Genomic DNA, 23,030 nt, shown 5'->3' on the forward strand with positions numbered 1-23,030 from the left:
AGGTTCGTTGTGACTTTTCTTCCATGATTTCTACTTGTCCATATTTGGAGACCTTGGTGACAAGGAATGGTCCAGACCACCTTGATTTTAGCTTCCCTGGAAATAGCTTCAGCCTAGAATTGTAGAGCAATACTTTTTGTCCTTCTTCAAATTTCCTTGGGGCTATGTTGCTGTCATGCTTCTTCTTTGCTCTTTCTTTGTAAATTTTGGCATTCTCATAAGCTTCAGCTCTGAACTCTTCCAACTCTTGAATTTGCAACATCCTTCTTTCTCCAGCAGCTTTGCTGTCCAAGTTCAAAAGTTTCAAGGCCCAGTATGCCTTGTGCTCCAACTCCAGTGGCAAATGGCAAGCTTTTCCGTATACTAGTTGGTAAGGAGACATTCCAATTGGTGTTTTGAAAGCTGTCCTATATGCCCAAAGAGCATCATCTAGCTTAATCGACCAGTCCTTCCTTGAAATTCCCACAGTCTTTTCCAGGATCCTTTTGAGTTCTCTGTTAGATATTTCGGCTTGCCCACTTGTTTGTGGATGGTATGGTGTGGCTACCTTGTGTTTGACTCCATATTTTAGAAGCAATGCCTCTAATGGTTTGTTGCAGAAGTGGCTTCCTCCATCACTGATGATTGCTCTTGGAACCCCAAAACGGCAAAAAATGTGTTTTCTGAGGAAGTTCATGACTACCTTATTATCATTGGTTGGAGTTGCTATTGCTTCAACCCATTTGGAGACATAGTCTACTGCCACAAGAATGTAATTATTTGAGTATGAGGAGGGAAAGGGTCCCATGAAATCTATCCCCCATACATCAAACAATTCAAGTTCCAGAATGAATTGTTGTGGCATTTCATTTCTTCTTGGCAGGTTCCCCGCTTTCTGGCATTCATGGCAGTGCTTCACTAGTTCCTTTGCATCTTTGAAGATAGTGGACCAATAAAAACCACACTGCAACACCTTAGCTGCTGTTCTTTCTCCTGCAAAATGTCATCCATAAGTGGAGCCATGGCAGTCCCATAAGACTTCCCTTCCTTCTTCCTCTGATATGCATCTTCTGAGTATGCCATCGGGACATTTTTTGAACAAGTATGGTTCGTCCCAGATGAAGTATTTGGCATCATTTACCAATTTCTTCCTTTGATGCTTGTTAAATTCCAACGGCCAACTCCCAGTGGCCTTGAAGTTTGCTATGTCTGCAAACCAGGGTGCTTTGTGAATTACCATGAGTTGTTCATCAGGAAAGCACTCATTTATATGTGTGCTTTGTACGCTTCCTTCTTCACATGGTATCCTTGATAAATGGTCTGCCACCTTGTTCTCTACACCCTTCTTGTCTTTGATTTCAATGTCAAATTCCTGCAACAAAAGAACCCATCTAATAAGTCTTGGTTTGGATTCTTGTTTAGCAAGTAAGTATTTTAAAGCTGAATGATCAGTGAAGACAATGACTTTAGATCCAATGAGATAGGATCTAAATTTGTCAAATGCAAATACTATTGCCAAGAGTTCTTTTTCAGTGGTTGTGTAATTCCTTTGGTTAGCATTCAAGACTTTACTGGCATAATAAATCACATGTACCAAATTGTCTTTCCTTTGTCCTAACACTGCCCCAATAGCAAGGTCTGATGCATCACACATCAGTTCAAAAGGTAAGTTCCAATCCGGTGGGGCAATGATAGGTGCAGAGGAAAGTTTTTGCTTCAAAAGTTCATAGGCTAGCATGCAATTTTTATCAAATACAAAGGGTGTATCAGAGACAAGCAAGTTACTCAAAGGTTTGGCTATTTTAGAAAAGTCTCTAATAAACCTTCTGTAAAACCCAGCGTGTCCCAAAAAACTCCTAACTGCCTTGACATTACTTGGTGGAGGTAATTTTTCAATGAGTTCCACCTTAGCTCTGTCCACCTCAATGCCTCTATTAGAGATTTTGTGGCCAAGGACTATTCCTTCTGTGACCATGAAATGACACTTTTCCCAGTTTAATACTAGGTTAGTCTCTTGGCACCTCTTAAGCACCAAGGCAAGGTGGTGTAGGCAGCTAGGAAAAGAATCTCCAAACACAGAAAAATCGTCCATGAAGATCTCAATAAATTTTTCAATCATGTCCGAAAAGATGGACAGCATGCATCTTTGGAAAGTGGCAGGTGCATTGCACAATCCAAAGGGCATGCGTCTATAAGCAAAAACTCCATATGGACAAACAAATGATGTTTTCTCTTGATCTCTAGGATCAACTACTATTTGGTTGTAGCCTGAATATCCATCCAAAAAGCAATAGTAAGCCTGTCCGGCAAGCCTTTCAAGCATCTGATCCATGAATGGCAGTGGGAAATGATCCTTTCTGGTGGCTTCATTGAGCTTCCTGTAGTCTATGCACATCCTCCACCCAGTGACGGTTCTTGTGGGTATGAGTTCGTTCTTCTCATTTGGCACCACAGTTATGCCACCTTTCTTGGGAACTACATGGATGGGACTAACCCATGGGCTATCAGAAATGGGGTATATTACCCCTGCCTGCCATAACTTCATGACTTCCTTTTGTACCACTTCTTTCATGACGGGATTCAATCTTCTCTGAGCTTGAATGGAGGGTCTAGCATCCTCTTCTAACAAGATTTTATGCATGCATATGGATGAACTTATCCCCTTCAAATCAGCTAGGGTCCATCCAATGGCATCTTGATGAGTCTGTAGCACCTTGATCAATTCTTCTTCCTGTTCTTGGCTCAGGGCAGAGCTAATGATAACAGGGTGACTCTCATCACTACCCAAGTATGCATACTTGAGATTAGGGGGCAATGCTTTGAGCTCAGGTTTTGGTGCTTCCTTCTCTTCTTTCACTCTCTCTGGCATGCTTGGCATGGTTGTTTCAGCAGCCTTGACGTCACTAACTTCAATATCCTTGGTGAACTCCTCCTCTGCCACTTCCTTTATTGTTTCCTCAAAAGTTTCTTGTACTGCAATGTCCACTACATCAACCCTCATGCATTCCCTTAGTGATTCTGATGGATAGCTCATTGCCTTGAATACGTTAAACACCAATTTCTCATCATGTAGTCTAAGAGTGAGTTCACCCTTTTGTACATCTATGATGGCTCCAGCAGTAGCTAGGAAGGGTCTTCCCAGAATTATTGAAGCTTTGGCTTCTTCCTCCATATCTAACACCACAAAATCAGCAGGAAATATAAAATCTCCCACTTTCACCAACAAATCCTCAACTATCCCATGAGGGAATTTAAAAGTTCGATCTGCCAATTGGAGGGCCATTCTTGTTGGTTTGGCTTCCTCAATCTTCATTCTTCTCATCATTGTTAGAGACATCAAATTGATGCTGGCCCCTAAGTCACACAAGGCCTTCTCCACCATGACTTCTCCTATGATGCAGGGGATTTGGAAACTGCCTGGGTCCTTCAATTTCTGAGGCAATTTGTGCTGAATGATGGCACTGCATTCTTCAGTTAACAACACAGTTTCCTCATTTCTCCAGCTTCTCTTCTTGGTCATTAATTCTTTTAAGAATTTTGCATAGAGTGGCATTTGCTCTATTGCCTCAGCAAACGGAATGTTGATTTGGAGCTTCTTGAAAATCTCCAAGAACCTGGAGAATTGACCATCCTTTTCACTTTTCATCAAACGTTGAGGATATGGTGCTTTAGGTGTATAAGGCTTCAGGACTTCTTTTTCTTTTTCTTTAGTTGCGGACGGTGTAAAAGATTGTCCTTGTTCCTTGTCTCTCACATGTTCCCTTGCTTCATCCTCTGTGGTTTCCTTTGAGATCTCCTTTAGATTCTTTCCACTTCTGAGGGTTATGGCCTTACATTCTTCCCTTGCAATAGCCTTGGCAGCATGAGAAACGCTTGTCCCAGGGGTTTGCTTAGACAAATATAAAATTTGATTTTCTAGCTTCTGGATGGCAGCTCCTTGGTTTTGCAGGTTAGAATTTACTTCTTCCTTAAAAGCTTTCAATTCGGTTATGTCTTGACTCATGGTTGCAAGCATTCCTTCTATCCGGTTTAATTGATCTTGAAATTGTTGGTTCGGATTAGGTTGGGTAGGTTGATTATTTTGGCCATGATATGATGGTTGGGAGTAAGTGTTTTGTGTGGCTTGATATGATCTTTGGTTGGAGTTTTGGTATGTGGAATTGTTATGTTGGTTGTGGTTGTAAGGTTTATGGTTTTGTGGTTGGGTTTGTTGGTTCCCCCACCCAAAGTTTGGGTGATTTTTCCATCCTGGGTTGTAAGTGTTGGAATGTGGATCATATGATTGCCTTTGTTGGTTTCCCACATAGTTGGCCTCTTCCCAATCACCTCCTTCAACGCTTACTTCCTCTTGATCTTGTGTGTGTATTGTAGCCACTTGCTTTGTTTCTAATTGCCTGGTAAGCTCTGCTAGTTGCTTGGCAAACACCTTGTTTTGGGCTAGAATTGTATCAACATGGTTCAGCTCCATGACTCCCTTAGTGTTGTGCCTCTCTGATGCATAGTAGTACTCATTCTCAGCCACTGTCTCAATCACTTCAATGGCTTCTTCCACAGTCTTTTTCCTGTTCAATGAACCTCCTGATGAATGGTCTACAGCCTTCCTTGATTCATAAGAGAGTCCATCATAGAAAATATGCAATTGCACCCAATCATGGAACATGTCTGGTGGGCATTTCCTTGTCAAATCCTTGAATCTCTCCCATGCCTCGTAGAGAGTTTCACCATCTTGTTGTCTAAAAGTCTGAACCTCAGATCGAAGCCTATTGACCTTTTGTGGGGGGTAGAAACGTGCCAGAAACTTGCTTTCCACCTCATCCCATGTTGTTAGACTCCCCCTTGGGAATGATTCCAGCCACTTAGCTGCTTTGTCCCTAAGTGAAAATGGGAACAAAAGCAGTTTATAGGCATCTTCCTGGACTCCATTGGACTTCACAGTGTCACAAATTCTCAGGAATTTTGTGAGATGTTGGTTGGGATCTTCATTAGCACTACCACCAAATGAACAATGATTCTCCACAAGTGATATTAGCTGTGGTTTGAGTTCAAAATTGTTGGCCTGAATGGGTGGTTTCTGAATGCTGCTACCACAATTCCCAGAGGTTGGGTTTATGTATGAACTAAGAACCCTCCTCTCAGGAATGGCATTGTTTCCATCAGCTCTCTCATGGTTGTGAACTTCTCTATCCATGTTGAGATCTAGAGCTTCCTCAAAATTGTCCTCAGATTCTCCTTCAGATTCTTCTTCTCCCAGTACTCTCTTCCCTCTTGCTTCCCTTCTAAGTCTATGAAGGGTCCTCTCTGGTTCGGTATATGGAGGAGTTGATGTCTCTCCTCTCCTACCTGTCATACAAGAACACAGCACAGGCAACAAACAAGTGAAATACTCTTGGTTAATGGAAGAGTATGGTTAGAGCAATTGAGGAATTAATTCAAACAGTTAGTGAGTCAGTGAGTTAGTTGCTTGAATTTAAAGGCATAAAGAAAGAAAGTATGTAACAGAGTGCAGAAATTAAATTTCAACAAGTAACTTGTACTGAATTAATCAAAACAAAAAAAACATGCTCAATCTAGTTAACTTCCAATTTGAGAATTGTCAATCGAAAACCAATCCCCGGCAACGGCGCCATAAACTTGATGCACATAAACTAGTTATGCTACGATTTAGGAAATTGCACGATCGGCAAAATTCCTTCCGGCAAGTGCACCGGTTATCGTCAAGTAAAAACTCACAATAGAGTGAGGTCGAATCCCACAAGGATTGGTTGAGTGAGCAATTCGGATTAGAAGTGTGTTCTAGTTGAGCGGAATCAAGATTGAGATGAGAATTGCGGAATGTAAAATTGGCGGGAAAAGTAAATGACAAGAAATTGAAATGGCGGAATCTTAAATTGCATGAATTAAAGAGCAGAAACTAAATTGCTGAAATTAAAAGGGAATGGGGGTGATTGCATGAATTGAGTTGCAGAATGTAAAGAGAAGATGGAAATCAGAAATGGGGGATTCATTGGGTTATAGGAGATATTGAGATCTCCGAATCAAAACATGTTTATCTCTTCCTCAAGCAATGCGTTCATTGAATTTTGCTTGGCAATCTTATATGATTGGATCCCAATCCCTTGGCTCACCAATTCTCTCTAAAAATGAACAAATTCCCAATCCCTTGGTTTAAATGTTCATAAGAAGAGATGATGCTCGATCACTGATTATACCACACAGTTTCATGAACCACAATTCGGTAGGATTACATGTCACAATATCCATCCAAACCCCAATCCAATTCACTGTGAGAAAGCTTCTCTAGCATGAATCCTCCATTCCTTTCCCAAGGTTCCGAAGGATTCCAATTATGGGTAGTTTCTTTCCCAAGACAACTACCCAATGGAATTAGATCGAGAAGCTTTCTAACAAAATTCAAGAGAAAAGATTGAAGAAGAAGATAAACTATTATTGATTCATTGAATTACAATAGAGCTCCCTAACCCAATGAAAGGGGGTTTAGTGAGTCATAGCTCTGAATTCAATTACAAAGATATGAAAACTAGCTAAAAGTGAAAGTAAAAGTCCCTCCTCACTTCAATTCTATCCTATTTATACACTTTCTATATTGAGCTTCTGTTATGTTTCTTGGGCTTTGAGGCCTCTCCCTGCTTTCCTTTTGCTTTGGGTTTATGATCCATAATCTTGATGAGGCTGCTGATCCAAATTCTGTAACATTCATTGAGCCAACTTAGTGATAATCAAATAATAATACATGACTCAACAAATTGAAATTTCAGACTCATCAATCCTTTAGGCCCAATCCCATAAACCATGATATTCAATTGGGTTTCATACCGGAGTAAGTTTAAGTTAATGTTTGTGCTCAAAGACTAACTTAAACCACAATATTTTTGGCCCAGAAACCTTTTCCAAGAGTGGCGTTTAAGTTGCAGTTTAAGCTTAAACTACAGCTTAAACGCCAGACACTTCCAGTGAAGCCTTTTGTAGAAGCACGTTTAAGCTTCAGTTTAAGGTTAAACTGAAGCTTAAACGTGGAAATGGAAGAAGGCAGCCCTGGAGAGTCATGTAGTCGAACACGTTTAAGCTTCAGTTTGAGGTTAAACTGAAGCTTAAACGTGGAGATAGGAAGGGCAGCCCTGGAGGTCGAACACGTTTAAGCTCCAGTTTAAGGTTAAACTGGAGCTTAAACGTGGAAGAGGAGAAAGCCATCCTGGAGGTCGAACACGTTTAAGCTCCAGTTTAAGGTTAAACTGGAGCTTAAACGTGGAAGAGGAGAAAGGTAGCCCTGGAGGTGTCGAACACATTTAAGCTCCAGTTTAAGGTTAAACTGGAGCTTAAACGTGGAAATAGAGAAAGCAACCCTGGAGGAGAAAACTTGGTCGAACACGTTTAAGCTCCAGTTTAAGGTCAAACTGGAGCTTAAACGTGGAAATGGCTCCCTGGTGCACTTCCCATTTCTGGCGTTTAACCTCCAGTTTAAGGTTAAACTGGAGGTTAAACGTGGAAATGCTTCCTGATTGGCATTCTCATTCTGGCGTTTAACCTCCAGTTTAAGGTTAAACTGGAGGTTAAACGTGGAATGCTTCTTTGGTGAGACTTTCATTCTGGCGTTTAACCTCCAGTTTAAGGTTAAACTGGAGGTTAAACTTCAGTTTCAGCATTTCTTAGCCTTCATGATTCTGGCGTTTAAGCTCCAGTTTAACCTTAAACTGGAACTTAAACTCCACATGTGATATTCAAGCTTCCTTTATTGACTTTGTTGCTTCCTTGCCTAGCCTCTTCTTCCCTGAAATCATCCAAACAATTGCATCAAAGTCTTGCAAAATTTCATGAGAATTCTCCCATTCATAGCATTCAAGTAATATAACTAAAACTCATGGAATTTGCATCAAAATCATATTGTTTGGATGGTTCATTGCTTTGTTATTCTTTTAACCATTCTTGGTTACTTTAAGCTCAAGAAAATGCATAAAACCACTAAAACTAACCGAAAAATACTAGTGAAACTAGCCTAAGATGCCTTGGTATCACTCCCCAATCATGATACTATAGATCATGATGGCCCGGTCTATAGTAACTTCAGCTAGTAGGAATGATTGAGTGTTGAATAAACTCCAACCATCCTCTAGCTACAGGCTTAAGGTCCAGTCTTCTCAATTAAACCGGCTTGCCTCTTGAGTCAACTTTCCATTGAGCTCCTTCCACACATATGTCCATGAGGACTTGGTCCAACCTTTGATCAAAGTTGACCCTTCTAGTGTAGGGGCGTGCATTTTCTTGCATCATTGGCAAGTTGAACGCCAACCTTACATTTTCCGGACTGAAATCTAAGTAATTCCCCCGAACCATTGTAAGCCAATTCTTTGGATTCGGGTTCACACTTTGATCATGGTTCCTAGTGATTTATGCGTTTGCATAGAACTCTTGAACCATTAAGATCCCGACTTGTTGAATGGGGTTGGTGAGAACTTTCCAACCTCTTCTTCAGATCTCATGTCGGATCTCCAGATACTCATTCTTTTTGAGCTTGAAAGGAACCTCAGGGATCACTTTTTTCTTGGCTACAACTTCATAGAAGTGGTCTTGATGGACCTTTGAGATGAATCTCCCCATCTCCTATGACTCAGAGGTGGAAGCAATTGCCTTCCCTTTCCTCTTTCTTGAGGTTTCTCTGGCCTTAGGTGCCATTAATGGTTATGGAAAAATAAAAAGCTATGCTTTTACCACACCAAACTTAAAATATTTGCTCGTCCCCGAGCAAAAGAAGAAAAATGGAGGAGAGGGAGAGAGGTGTGTATTCGGCCAAGGGGAAGAAGAAAGGGTTGTGTTGTGTGAAAATGAAGAAGGAAAGAGGGGTTTATATAGGAGTGGGGGAAGGTTTAGGGTTTGGCCATTAGGGTTGGGATTGGGAGGGAAAAAAGTTTGAATTTTGGAGGTAGGTGGGGTTTTTAGGGAAGAGAGGAGGGATGTGAGTGGTGAAGAGGTGATGAGGAAGAGTGATTGAGGTGATTGGTGAAGGGTATTTGGGGAAGAGAGTTATGAAAAGGTGTGAAGAGGAGAGAAGAAAAGGTGGGGATCCTGTGGGGTCCACAGATCCAGTGGGTCAAGGACTTAACATCCCTACTCCAATTAGGCGTGTAAAATGCCCTTAGTATGCATGTCTGGCGTTAAACGCCAGCTTGCTACTTGTTTCTGGCGTTTAACGCCAGCTTGATGCTTCTTTCTGGCGTTAAACGCCAGTTTGATGCTTCTTACTGGCGTTTAAATGCCAGTAAGTTCTTCCTCCAGGGTGAGCTGGTTTTAATGCTGTTTTTCATTCTATTTTTGATTTAGTAGTTTTTGCTACTCCACATGATCATCAACCTAAAAAAAATATAAAATAACAATAGAAAATAAATAGATATAGTTTAAAAAAAACATTGGGTTGCCTCCCAACAAGCGCTTCTTTAAAGTCAATAGCTTGACAGTGAGCTCTCATGGAGCCTCACAGATGTTCAGAGCATTGTTGAGACCTCCCAACACCAAACTTAAAGTTTGACTGTGGGGGCTTTGGTTGACTTTGCAGTGAGAGAAGCTTTTCATTCTTACTCTCCATGGTTACAAAAAGAGATCCTTGAGTTTTAAACACAAGGTTGTCCTCATTTAGTTGCAGGACCAACTCTCCTCTGTCCACATCAATCACAGCTTTTGTTGTGGCTAGGAAGGGTCTTCCAAGGATGATGGATTCATCCTCATCCTTCCCAGTGTCTAGGACTATGAAATCAGCAGGGATATAAAGGCCTTCAACCTTTACTAGCACGTCCTCTACTAGTCCATAAGCCTGTTTTCTTGAGTTGTCTGCCATCTCTAATGAGATTCTGGCAGCTTGCACCTCAAAGATCCCAAGTTTCTCCATTACAGAGAGTGGCATTAAGTTTATTCCTGACCCTAGGTCACACAGAGCCTTCTCAAAGGTCATGGTGCCTATGTTACAGGAAATTAGGAATTTACCAGGATCCTGTTTCTTTTGAGGTAATTTATGGCTATCCAATGCATTCAGTTCATTGGTGAGCAAGGGTGTTCATCTTCCCAAGTCTCATTACCAAATAATTTGGCATTCAGCTTCATAATTGCACCAAGGTATTTAGCAACTTGCTCTTTAGTAATGTCTTCATCCTCTTCAGAGGATGAATACTCATCAGAGCTCATGAAGGGCAAAAGAAGGTTCAATGGAATCTCTATGGTCTCTAGATGAGCCTCAGATTCCTTTGGTTCCTCAAAGAGAAACTCCTTATTGGTTACTGAGCATCCCAGGAGGTCTTCCTCACTAGGATTCACGTCCTTCTCCTCCTTTCTGGGTTCGACCACACCAAGTAAGGTTATGGCCTTGCACTCTCTTTTTGGATTCTCTTCTGTATTGCTTGAGAGAGTACTAGGAGGAGTTTCAGTGACCCTTTTACTCAGCTGGCCCACTTGTGCCTCCAGATTTCTAATGGAGGATCTTGTTTCATTCATGAAACTTAGAGTGGCCTTAGACAGATCAGAGACTATATTTGCTAAGCTAGATGGACTCTGCTCAGAATTCTCTATCTGTTGCTGAGTGGATGATGGAAAAGACTTGCTATTGCTAAACCTGTTTCTTCCACCATTATTAAAGCCTTGTTGAGGCTTTTGTTGATCCTTCCATGAGAAATTTGGGTGATTTTTCCATGAGAGATTATAGGTGTTTCCATAGGGTTCACCCATGTAATTCACCTCTGCTATTGCAGGGTTCTCAGGATCATAAGCTTCTTCTTCAGAAGATGCCTCTTTAGTACTGTTGGATGCAGCTTGCAAACCATTCAGACTCTGAGAAATCATATTGACTTACCGAGTCAATATTTTGTTTTGAGCCAATATGGCATTCAAAGCATCAATTTCAAGAACTCCCTTCCTCTGAGTCGTCCCATTGCTCACAGGATTCCTTTCAGAAGTGTACATGAACTGGTTATTTGCAACCATGTTAATGAGTTCCTGAGCTTCTGCAGGCGTTTTCTTTAGGTGAATGGATCCACCTGCAGAATGGTCCAATGACATCTTAGATAATTCAGACAGACCATCATAGAATATATCCAGGATGGTCCATTCTGAAAGCATGTCAGAAGGACACTTTTTCGTCAGTTGCTTACATCTCTTTCAAGCTTCATAGAGGGATTCACCTTCTTTCTATTTGAAAGTTTGAACATCCACTCTAAGCTTGCTAAGCTTTTGAGAAGGAAAGAACTCGGCTAAGAAAGCCGTGACCAGCTTATCCCAAGAGTTCAGGCTATCTTTAGGTTGAGAGTCCAACCATATTCTAGCTCTGTCTCTTACAGCAAACGGGAAAAGCATAAGCCTGTAGACCTCGAAGTCAACTCCATTGGTCTTAACAGTATCACAAATCTGCAAGAATTCAGTTAAGAACTAAAAAGGATCTTCTGATAGAAGTCCATGAAACTTGCAGTTCTGTTGCATCAGAGAAACTAATTGAGGTTTTAGCTCAAAATTGTTTGCTCCAATGGCAGGGATTGAGATGCTTCTTCCATGTAAATTGGAATTGGGTGCAGTAAAGTCACCAAGCATCTTCCTTGCATTGTTATTATTTTCGGCCATGTCTCCTTCTTTTTAAAAAATTTCTGTCAGATTTTCTCCAGAGAGTTGTGCGTTAGCTTCCCTTAGCTTCCTCTTCAGAGTTCTTTCAGATTCAGGATCAGCTTCAACAAGAATATTTTTATCCTTGTTCCTGCTCATATGAAAAAGAAGAGAACAGAAAATAATAGGGATCCTCTTTGCCACAGTAGAGAGGTTCCTTTATGTGAGTAGAAGAAGAAAAGAATAGAAGAAGAGAAATTCGAACACCAAGAGGAAAGGAGGGTTCGAATTTGAGATGAAGAGAAGTGTTAGTAAATAAATAAATAATTAGAAGGAGATGAGAGAGGGAAGAATTTTCGAAAATAATTGAAAAGAAAAGAAAAATATTTTTGTTTTTAATTTAAAATTAAAATTAAAATTCAAAAATTAAAAAAAAAAAAGAAAAATGAAATTAAATTAAAAGTTAAAACAATTAGTTAATTAAAAAGGAATTTTGAAAAAGAGGAAGGTGATTTTTGAAAATTAGAGAGAGAATTAGTTAGGTAGTTTTAAAAAAGATATGATTGAAATAGTAAACTTTTAAAATCAAACAAAAAGTCAAGTAGTTAATTAAAAAAGATTTGAAAATCAATTTTTGAAAAGATAAAAAGTAGAAAAGAAGTTAGAAAAGATTTTGAAATTGATTTTGAAAAAGATGTGATTGAAACTTATTTTGAAAAAGATTTGAAAAAGAAATTTAAAAAGATTTGATTTTGAAAATTAAAGTTGATTACTTGACTAACAAGAAACAAAAAGATATGATTTAAAAATTTAAAGATTGAACCTTTCTTACTAGGCAAGTAACAAACTTTAAAATTTTTGAATCAATCACATTAATTGTTAGCATTAATTTCGAAAATATGAAATAGAAATAAGAAAAAGATTTTGAAAATAAATTTTGAAAATTTCAAAATTATGAAAGAAAAAATGAAAAAGATTTTATTTTTGAAAAAGATTTGAAAAAGATAGAATTTTTAAATTGAAAATTTGATTTGACTCATAAAAAACAACTAAATTTTAAAAAGTTTTGAAAAAGTCAACTCAAATTTTTGAAGATTTATGAGTGAATAAGGGAAAGATATTTTTTATTTTTGAATTTTTAAGAAGAGAGAGAAAAATAACAACAAGACTCAAAACATGAAAATTATGAATCAAAACACACAATGCATGCAAGAACACTTTGAATGTCAAGATGAACACCAAGAACTTATTTTTGAAAATTTTTAAAAAAAGAAAAACATGCAAGACACCAAACTTAGAAATTTTCAAACTTTAGACACTAACAAATTGAAAATGCATATGAAAAACAAGAAAATATGAAGATCAAACAAGAAGACTTGTCAAGAACAACTTGAAGATCATGAAGAACAAGAAAGAGACTCAATGCATGTGTTGTTCGAAAATTTAGAGAAAAATTAAAAGCATGCAATTGACACCAAACTTAAAAATTGACACAAGACTCAAACAAGAAACACAAAATTATTTTTGGTTTTATGATTTTATTAAATTTTTTTTTGGATTTTTCGAAAATATTTTGGAAAAAGAAAATAAGGATTTCAAAATTTTTAATGAGAATTCCAGAAATCATGCAATGTTAGTCTAAAGCTCCGGTCCAGGAATTAGACATGACTTACTAGCCAGCCAAGCTTTCAGTGAAAGCTCTGGTCCAAAACACTAGACATGGCCAATGGCCAGCCAAACTTCAGCAAATCATTACATACAACAGCTAAATTGCTGAGGAAGATAAAGAAGCTCTTCTCTTAAGGATAAGTGAAACCTCGGTCCAAAAGATTAGACATGGCTTAACAGCCAGCCAGGATTCAACATATCTCTTGAAACTCTAGAATTCCTTCTTAAAAATTCTGAAGCCATAGAATAATTTATTTTTTGAAAATTTTTTTTTCGAAAATAAGAATAATAAAAATAAAAAGATTAAAATTAAAATAAAATTACCTAATCTGAGCAACAAGATGAACCGTCAGTTGTCCAAACTCGAACAATCCCTGGCAACGGCGCCAAAAACTTAGCGCACGAAATTGTGATCACAAAGGCGCCAACAACTTGGTACGCACAATCGTACTCTCAATTCCTTGTCACAACTTCGCACGACTAACCAGCAAGTGCACTGGGTTGTCCAAGTAATAAACCTTACGTGAGTAAGGGTCGATCCCACGGAGATTGTCGGCTTGAAGCAAGCTATGGTCACCTTGTAAATCTCAGTCAGGCAGATTCAATAGGTTATGGAGATTTGATAATTAAAATATAATTAAAACATAAAATAAAGATAGAGATACTTATGTAATTCATTGGTGAGAATTTCAGATAAGCGTATGGAGTTGCTTTGTTCCTTCTGAATCTCCGCTTTCCTACTGCTTTCATCCAATCCTTCCTACTCCTTTCCATGGCAAGCGTTATGTAGGGCATCACCGTTGTCAATGGCTACATCCCGTTCTCTCAGTGAAAATGGTCCAAAATGCGCTGTCACCGCACGGCTAATCATCTGTCGGTTCTCGATCATACTGGAATAGGATTCAGTAATCCTTTTGCGTTTATCACTACGCCCATCACTCGCGAGTTTGAAGCTCGTCACAGCCATCCCTTCCCAAATCCCACTCGGAATATCACAGACAAGGTTTAGACTTTTCGGATCTCAAGAATGGCTGCAAATAGTTCTAGCCTATACCACGAAGACTCTGATCTCATGATCAGGAGGCTAAGAGATATGCATTCAAGCTTGCTTTCATGTAAAACGAAAGTATTTGTCAGGCACGCATTCATAAGTGAGAATGATGATGAGCATCACATAATCATCACATTCATCATGTTCTTGTGTGCAAATGAATATCTTAGAGAAGAAATAGGCTTGAATTGAATAGAAAAATAATAGTACTTTGCATTAATTCATGAGGAACAGCAGAGCTCCACACCTTAATCTATGGTGTGTAGAAACTCTACCGTTGAAAATACATAAGTGATAATGGTCCAGGCATGGCCGAATGGCCAGCCTCCCAAAGAGGGTTCGATCATCAAAACATGATCAAAAGATAAAAGATCTAAAGATAGATGTAAATACAATAGTAAAAAGTTCTATTTATACTAAACTAGATACTAGGGTTACAGAAATGAGTAAATGATGTAGAAATACACTTCCAGGCCCACTTAATGTGTGCTTGGGCTGAGCATTGAAGCTTTCACGTGTAGAGGTCTTCCTTGGAGTTAAACGCCAGTTTGTAACCTATTTCTGGCGTTTAACTCCAGAATAGGGCAGAGAGCTGGCGTTGAACGCCAGTTTGCATCATCTAAACTCGGGCAAAGTATAGACTATTATATATTTCTGGAAAGCCCTGGATGTCTACTTTCCAACGCAATTAAGAGCGTGCCATTTGAACTTCTGTAGCTCCAGAAAATCCATTTTGAGTGCAGGGAGGTCAGAATCCAACAGCATTTGCAGTCCTTCTTCAACCTCTGAATCTGATTTTTGCTCAAGTCCCTCAATTTCAGCCAGAAAATACCTGAAATTATAGAAAAACACACAAACTCATAGTAAAGTCCAGAAATATGATTTTTATTTAAAAACTAATAAAAATATATTAAAAACTGATCAAATGATACTAAAAACTATGTAAAAACAATGCCAAAAAGCGTATAAATTATCCGCTCATCAATTGTCGGCTTGAAGCAAGCTATGGTCATCTTGCAAATCTCAGTCAGGCAGATTCAAATAGTTATGGTGAATTGATAGTTAAAATATAAATAAAATATAAAGTAGGATAGAGATACTTATGCAATTCATTGGTGAGAGTTTCAGATAAGCGTATGGAGATGTTTTTGTTCCTTCTGAACCTCTGCTTTCCTACTGCTTTCATCCAATCACTCATACTCCTTTCCATGGCAAGCTGTATGTTGGGCATCACCGTTGTCAATGGCTACACCCATCCTCTCAGTGAAAATGGTCCAAATGTGTTGTCATCGCATGGCTAATCATCTGTCGGTTCTCAATCAAGTTGGAATAGGATCTAGTGATCCTTTTGCGTCTGTCACTACGCCCAACACTCGCGAGTTTGAAGTTCATCACAGCCATCCCTTCCCAGATCCTACTCGAAATACCACAGACAAGGTTTAGACTTTCCGGATCTCAAGAATGGCCGCCAATAATTTTAGCCTATACCACGAAGACTCTGATCGTAAATCAGGAGGCTAAGAGATATGCATTCAAGCTTGCTTTCATGTAGAACAGACGTGTTTGTCAGGCACGCGTTCATAAGTGAGAATGGTGATGAGCGTCACATAATCATCACATTCATCATGTTCTTGTGTGCGAATAAATATCTTAGAGAAGTAATAGGCTTGAGTTGAATAGAAAAATAATAGTACTTTGCATTAATTCATGAGGAACTGCAGAGCTTCACACCTTAATCTATGGTGTGTAGAAACTCTACCGTTGAAAATATATAAGAACAAGGTCTAGGCATGGCCGAATGGCCAGCCTCCCCAAATTGCATATGAATTCAAAAATAGGGAAAAAGACTGATCCCTGATCAAGGATGATCAAAAGATGTAAATACAATAGCAAAAAGTCCTATTTATACTAAACTAATTACTAGGGTTTATAGAGATAAGTAAATGATGCAGAAATCCACGTTCGGGCCCACTTGGTGTGTGCTTGGGCTGAGCATTGAGCTTTCATGTGTAGAGACTCTTTTTGGAGTTAAACGCCAGGTTATAGCCTGTTTCTGGCATTTAACTCTGATTTGCAACCTGTTTCTGGCGTTTAACTCTAGAATAGGGCAGGAAGTTGGCGTTTGACGCCAATTTGTGTCATCTAAACTCCGTCAAAGTATAGACTATTATATATTGCTGACAAGCCCTGGATGTCTACTTTCCAATGCAATTGAGAGCGCGCCATTTGGGTTTCTGTAGCTCCAGAAAATCTATTTCGAGTGCAGGGAGGTCAGAATCCAACAGCATCTGCAGTCATTCTTCAGCCTCTGAATCATATTTTTGCTCAAGTTCCTCAATTTCAGCCAGAAATTACCTGAAATCACAGAAAAACACACAAACTCATAGTAAAGTCCAGAAATGTGATTTTTATTTAAAAAATAATAAAATTATATTAAAAACTAACTAAATCATACTAAAAACTATGTAAAAACAATGCCAAAAAGCGTATAAATTATCCGCTCATCAAAGGCCCAAAACTGGCGTCCAACGCCAGCCTCCTGCCCCCTTTCTAGCATCCAGCGCCTAAGGAGAAGAGACCAGCGTCCAAATGCCCAAAGAGGACCCCTAGCCAACGTTCAACGCCCTAGAGGCCTCATAGCACGTGGATCTCATCAAAGCTCAGCCCAAACACTCACAAAGTAGGACCCAAAAGTAGATTTTAGCACTAAAAAGACTGTTTTACCCTTACTAGTCATTAGTTTAGTATTTAAGGAAGAAGATCAAACTTGTTTAGGATCTCTTCTAGCACAATTCGAATTATATGCTTGTATTTCCTATCAGTATGAGTTTCTAAACCTCCTAGGTTGAGGGGAGGAGCCCTGCTGAGTTCTATGAATTAATAAAAGTATTACTGTTTCTCTTCAATTAGTGTTTAATCAATTCTAAGATGTATATTCATTCTTCAACATGGTGAATGGGATGGTCCGTGACACCCAGCTCTGTTCATCATACTAGGACCACGTGCCTGACAACCAACCATGTCTACTTGGGTTCTAGTGAATACTTCAGTGGAAAGCATTGAACTGCCAGCTTGATTATACATCTCTCAGACGGCTAATCCATAACTTTGTTGAGGATTTCTCGAGACACCAGTTCAGCCGATTTACAGGGAGATTAGGGTCTCTGTGGTAGAGGCTAGAACCCAAAGGCGCAGCATTCTCTGATCCAGAAGATTCGACCTTATCTGTGGCATTTTGAGTAGGATCATTAAGGAGAGTGGACTGCAGGAGCTTCACCCTCATTCAGAATGGATCCACACTAACCCTAGGGTTCAGATCTGGAGTAGTATTGGCGGCTGCTCAAACCAGCATCAATCACATACAGCCTTCCATTGAAGAAATTATTCATAATTGAAGAAGACAGTAAGATCATAATTAATTAAAAAAGACAAAGCAACTCCAATCCTTAACCATCTTCCTATTACTGATTCCTTTCAATTTCACAAAGTATTTTATACACTATTCTTTATTCCTCTTATGCATTTAACCAAATTCAAACCAACAACCTCTTGATTCACCTGACTAAGACCAGCAAGATACCTATAGCTAGCTTCAAACCACAATCCTCGTGGGATCGACCCTGACTCGCTTAGGTATTACTTAGACGACCCATTGCACTTGCTGGTAAAGTTGTACGAAGTGTGGGGATTCGTGCACCAAGAACACATGGCATGGACTACACTGATAAAAGGACAAACAAGGCCTACCGGTTTGATATTGAGCAGTATGCCCACCACCGCCAGTTTCTTGACAAAAGAAAACTTGCATCACATCCATTTATAAGTTGTAATTTCTAAAAATTCTTCAATAATTCTCTCGTTTCCTATTGTTTCGATTGAAATATTCTATCATTTTTCCAAACTTCAGCTATTTGTGCCAATTTGCAACGGAGGGCATTGATGGTTGTGGATTGCCGATGTCAACAAAAAGAAATTCTATGTGCTTGACCCTATCAATAAGCCAAAAAAATATATACCTGATTCAAGAGTGAAACTGAACAAATTTGTTGTAAGTTATTTTCTTGTAAATTATTCAAATTATTTAGTACATGAATGAGTTCGATTCACTATTGTTGCTTTTTTTCTTCATTTTTTGTATCCCTTTTGGGGATTAATAATTTCTCAGATGAGGATTTACGTTGGGGCAGAACCCTTAATGGAGGATGGACTAGGAGAAGAAGAAGAGTATATCCCACTGAATTGTCAACGTACAGAGTAAGAATCTTTCTCTTCTATAGTGCTATTTTTAATGTGTTTTATTTTGTATACTATTAATCGTATTATACTCAATTCTTTCCTAGCTATGATTGTGGAATATACGTCAATGAATGGCTCGAAACAATTGATCCACAAAAGATCAAAAGCGGGAAGAGATATAAATATAAAGCTTGGATATAAGTAAGTACTTTCTAAATTAATAAACTTCTTTCTTTTCTTATTTCATTCAGTTCAATGGATAGTGTAACTAGGGCTTTAAAATTGGTTGTTACTCTGTTCAGTAGCTCTTTTCCATGGAAAAATACTATTCTTGTTGACTGAAATTTGATCACCATTTATTCACCACATAAACAATGTTCGGTTCGGTGCCTTTCTTTTACTTTGTTCAGGGTTTAGGGTTACTGTGATTGCATTTTTACATTATAACTAAGGCTTTGAAATTGGTTGTTACTCTTTTCAGTACTTCTTTTGCATGGAGAAATACTATTCTTGTTGATTCAAAGTTATTCACCATTTATTCGCCACATGAACATTGTTCAGTTCGGTGACCTTTGTGATTTTAATTTACTTGATATTTAATGTGTTCAGGGTTTAGGGTTATTGTGATTGCATTTTTACAGTATAACTAGGCTTTGAATGATATTGTTCTTATTTCAGTTGGGTTCATTTCTTATGTAACTAATTCCTTTCAATTGAAATGTAGGAAGAGATCGATGACTTCAGGTGCCAATATGGTCCGAATCTTCTGTTGCACGAAATGAACAAAATCAGAGACCAAGTGATTTGGAAATCTGAACCAATAAGACTCCCCAAGCCATCTGCTATCCTCTCTAGCCCTTATTGTAAATTCACATCTGGAAATTTAGATAGTAAATAGCATATACTATGATTGACTGGTTGTAATTAACAATATTTTTTTTAACTTGTTAAAAAAGCAAACAATGCTTCTTTCAAATGTATATATGTCAATATTAATGTAAATGTTAATGTATATATCTATTCTTAATATCAATGTATATATAAAATGTTAATATTTATATTTGATTCAAGATGGATTACTCATCTGAGATGTTAATTTATATATCTATTGGAACTGTCTGGCTGTTGTTTTATTTCAGGTTCTCAGTGATTGCAATCAGTGTATTTACCAATACATTAGGAACACCAAAAAACACAGTAAACTGAAATTAATACACTGGTCGAACTGAAAGTTGCAAACACACTATATAGAAATTCTGAGAGCTAATTATAAAAAATGTTTCTATCAGTATTCAGTTTCAGAAACACCTGAACTCTCTGACATAGCAAAATAAATTGACTATTCAATAAAGAAAAATTTGACTTTTGAAAATTTCACAAAAAAAGTGACTATTCATTAAAGACTAACAACAGTCAGAAATTAACCCTCCTATAACCTTGGTGAAATGAAATTTGCTCATGGGTGAACAAAACTTTATATTAATAAAAACTAAAACTCGTATAATCTCCTCTTGGATAATTCATATCTGGTGCATTGTAAAGAGTGGAGCTCGACTGAATCGATGATCCGGCGTCCAAAAGGTTCAACTACAAAAAATATAATTAATTGTATATTAGCAAAATGCACAATTGAATTTTTACCTAATCGAAAGCAAGTCAATTTTACCTCACTTGGAGCTGTCTTTTTCTTTTTCTTCATAGCATTTGAGATCTTTTTTTTCCAGGCTTGATCCAAGTCTGTTCTTGGGCCGGCCTCTTGTTTTGACATGTGGCGGACTTTGAAGATCATTCACATCGCTCAACGTTGCTTCTTCGTGGGATAACAAACTTTTTCCTTTGCTTCTGTCTTGATATTCTTGCATATCGGCCATGACCTTGTCAAACACTCGGTGCAAAATTCTGGTCAACTCCTCGGACTCAAATGCAAATTCGCATATATTGTGCGACCGAAATACCAACTCGTCGAATCTCTTACTTCTTGGCTCCAGTAGAGGCTCATCTTGGCTGCTCTTGATGTGTATGTACCTCCTCTTTATGTTCTTGCTCCAGCGTTCCAGTATGTATTTCGGTGCCACTTTATCCACTCGCTCAAAGCTTAGTACGCTCAGGGAATGACGGCACAATATGCCCTTTGACTCGAATAGCAAACACTGGCACTTTACCTCCTGTGATACTGCGTCATAGGTGACGAAAAACTTGTTGAATGTGAAGTTGGAAACCTGCTCTATGACTTCGTATGTTGTGAAACTTAGGGTGGAATGCATTGATCTTGTGATACAGTTCACTTTACCTCTGAATTGAGCTTGAACTTTCCTACACTTCTCATGGATATACACATGTTGAAACTGGGCCTCTATTGCTGATTTTGTTGCACATGGTATCACAGTGTAAAAATCTGCAACATCGAATTCTCTCTCTGTTTGCTCTCTGCTTGCTAGACAATTGTCGTATTGCTTCACGAATTGTCTCAAGGAGCTGTTGCGTGTAATGAACTTGTTGAAAAATGAATGCAGGCTCTCGCTCCTTTGTGTGCTTCTCATCCCAGTCCAGAAGTGGTGATCCAAGTAAATTAGAATCCATATATGCTGATCCTCGTACAGCTCTGCATAATAAACCGAACCAATAAAGTCTGGTGAATCGAACCCATTGCATGTTTTGAAAAAAAAGGTATGGGCATGAAAATAATTCGAATTGAAACCTTGGTTACCTGACAGCCACTTGTTGCCTTCGAGGCCACACTTTGTGATGAAATCGTTCCAGTTTCTATCAAATGCGTCTTTTGTGTACGAGTTCCAAACAACATGGCTCATCTCCTGATTAATTTTGTCGTGCCGCTTGTAGCCGTTTAGTTTGTTTGGGATCTTCTTCATGATGTGTCAGATGCACCACCGGTAAATTGTTGTTGGCATGCACAACTCAATTGCCCTTTGAATCGATGCGCATTGGTCGGTTAGATTGCTTTTTGGTGCCTTCCCTCCCATGAAACGGAGCCAACACTCGAATAGCCATTTGAAATGTCCTCATTTGTCATTAGCGCACATCCGAGAAGTGTCGACTGACCGTGGTGATTCACGCCCACAAAAGAACCTAAAACCATATTGTACCTGCATAAATGGACGCACCTAGACCGTGGTGAACCGAAATTGGTACATTCACCGAACATAAAACTATATGTGACTGAACGGAATACCTATTTGTGTTGTAGGTAGTGTCGAATGAAACCATATCTCCGAAATACTCACATGCGGCCCTGCTTCTTGCGTCGGCCCAGAATGCATGTTTAATGCAATGATCGCCTTCAAGGTTGAGCTCAAAAAAGAAATTTTGGTTCTTCTCTTTCATTCTTAGTAGGTACTTCCCAAATCCTTTGGCATCGTCTTGTTCGGAAATATTCCGTACTTCCCTTGTGATGTAATTCCTCACGTCTTTTTCTATAAAACTTAGTTCACGGTGGCTGCCAGCTGCTGCAACAAATGATTGGTAAGTTTTGCTCGGTCTAATTCCGGCTTCCTCGTTAGTTTCAATGGTGCGACGCACGAACATGTTAAACTCCCTGTGTTGTTTAAGCATCTCTGCCCGGTCTGAACAGCAAGGATGTGAGTGATTCAGAACAACTTTAGAAATTGTCCAAAGACCAACATCCTTCAATATGTGTACGTAAATCTTGGTCGGACAATTCAACCCAGCCGAAGGGTTTGTCTTCAAAGTTGGAGATATCTTGGATTTCCACCTCCCCTCTCTAGTGAATATGATTAGTTGATTCTTAATCTTGTCTCCGTCCCGAGTGGTGTTCCTTATTTTCGTAGAAAATCCGGCAAGTTTCGAATAATGTTTGTAGAACTTTCCAGTTTCTTCTAGTGTCTTGAAAATCATCCCCACCTTTGGGACAAATTTTTCATCTACAAAACAGCTAGTCTGCATGGTGAACCGAAAACGTAGTTATGGTGAAACAATTATATAGTACTTAGTGAATAAAACAGAATCTATTCCTCTAATTTTTTTTACAGACTCCTTTCTGCATACCAAACCGAACACATGCTCATGGTAAAACAACTCTATAGTACTTACCAAACCAAACAGTTACTCACAATGAAAAATTGTATAATACTTAGTGAACGAAACATAACATGCTCATGGTGAAACAACTCTATAATACTTACCAAACCGAACAATTACTCACAGTGAAAAAATTCTATAGTACTTAGTGAACGAAACATAATCCATTATACAAAACCAAATTTGAAACAACTCTGTCCGCAATTTAGATATTATCAATTCAATTTAATTCAATTCAGTGTCAAAAACACCTACGTATTCAATTCAAATAAATTAAAAATCGTATTCCATTCAATTCGATTCAAAATTGAACAATCCAAACCTCATTCAACTGATTTGAAGTTGAATCATTCATTGTTTCAATTTAGAAGTGTAGATCGAAGAAGAAAACAAAGAAGAAGAAGAACGACGGAGCTTATTACGTTGAATTCAATGCAGATCAATAATGAAG

The 23,030-nt window shown here is 38.6% G+C and overlaps 1 protein-coding gene and 1 non-coding gene across 2 annotated transcripts in view; one reads left to right on the plus strand and one right to left on the minus strand.

Moving 5' to 3' along the window:
- LOC107636756 (uncharacterized) overlaps positions 1 to 21,393 on the minus strand; it is a 43,465-nt gene extending 22,072 nt beyond the window's left edge. The window contains exons 1-6 of the mRNA XM_088484779.1: positions 21,231 to 21,393; positions 21,122 to 21,125; positions 20,195 to 20,998; positions 3,442 to 3,593; positions 1,030 to 2,601; positions 53 to 525 (exon numbers count right to left, since the gene is read on the minus strand). Of these exons, the coding sequence (XP_088340905.1) occupies positions 53 to 525; positions 1,030 to 2,601; positions 3,442 to 3,593; positions 20,195 to 20,998; positions 21,122 to 21,125; positions 21,231 to 21,393 (3,168 nt within the window). The remainder of the gene's footprint in view (positions 1 to 52; positions 526 to 1,029; positions 2,602 to 3,441; positions 3,594 to 20,194; positions 20,999 to 21,121; positions 21,126 to 21,230) is intronic.
- Positions 4,638 to 4,741, plus strand: LOC148568783 (small nucleolar RNA R71). Its single transcript, XR_015881547.1, has one exon. It is a non-coding gene; the product is annotated as a small nucleolar RNA R71 (small nucleolar RNA).
- Positions 21,394 to 23,030: the final 1,637 nt, after the last annotated feature.

Source organism: Arachis ipaensis, chromosome B4, assembly GCF_059453495.1.
Source record: "Arachis ipaensis isolate K30076 ecotype BB chromosome B4, ASM5945349v1, whole genome shotgun sequence".
In the NCBI taxonomy this organism is placed as follows: domain Eukaryota; kingdom Viridiplantae; phylum Streptophyta; class Magnoliopsida; order Fabales; family Fabaceae; genus Arachis; species Arachis ipaensis.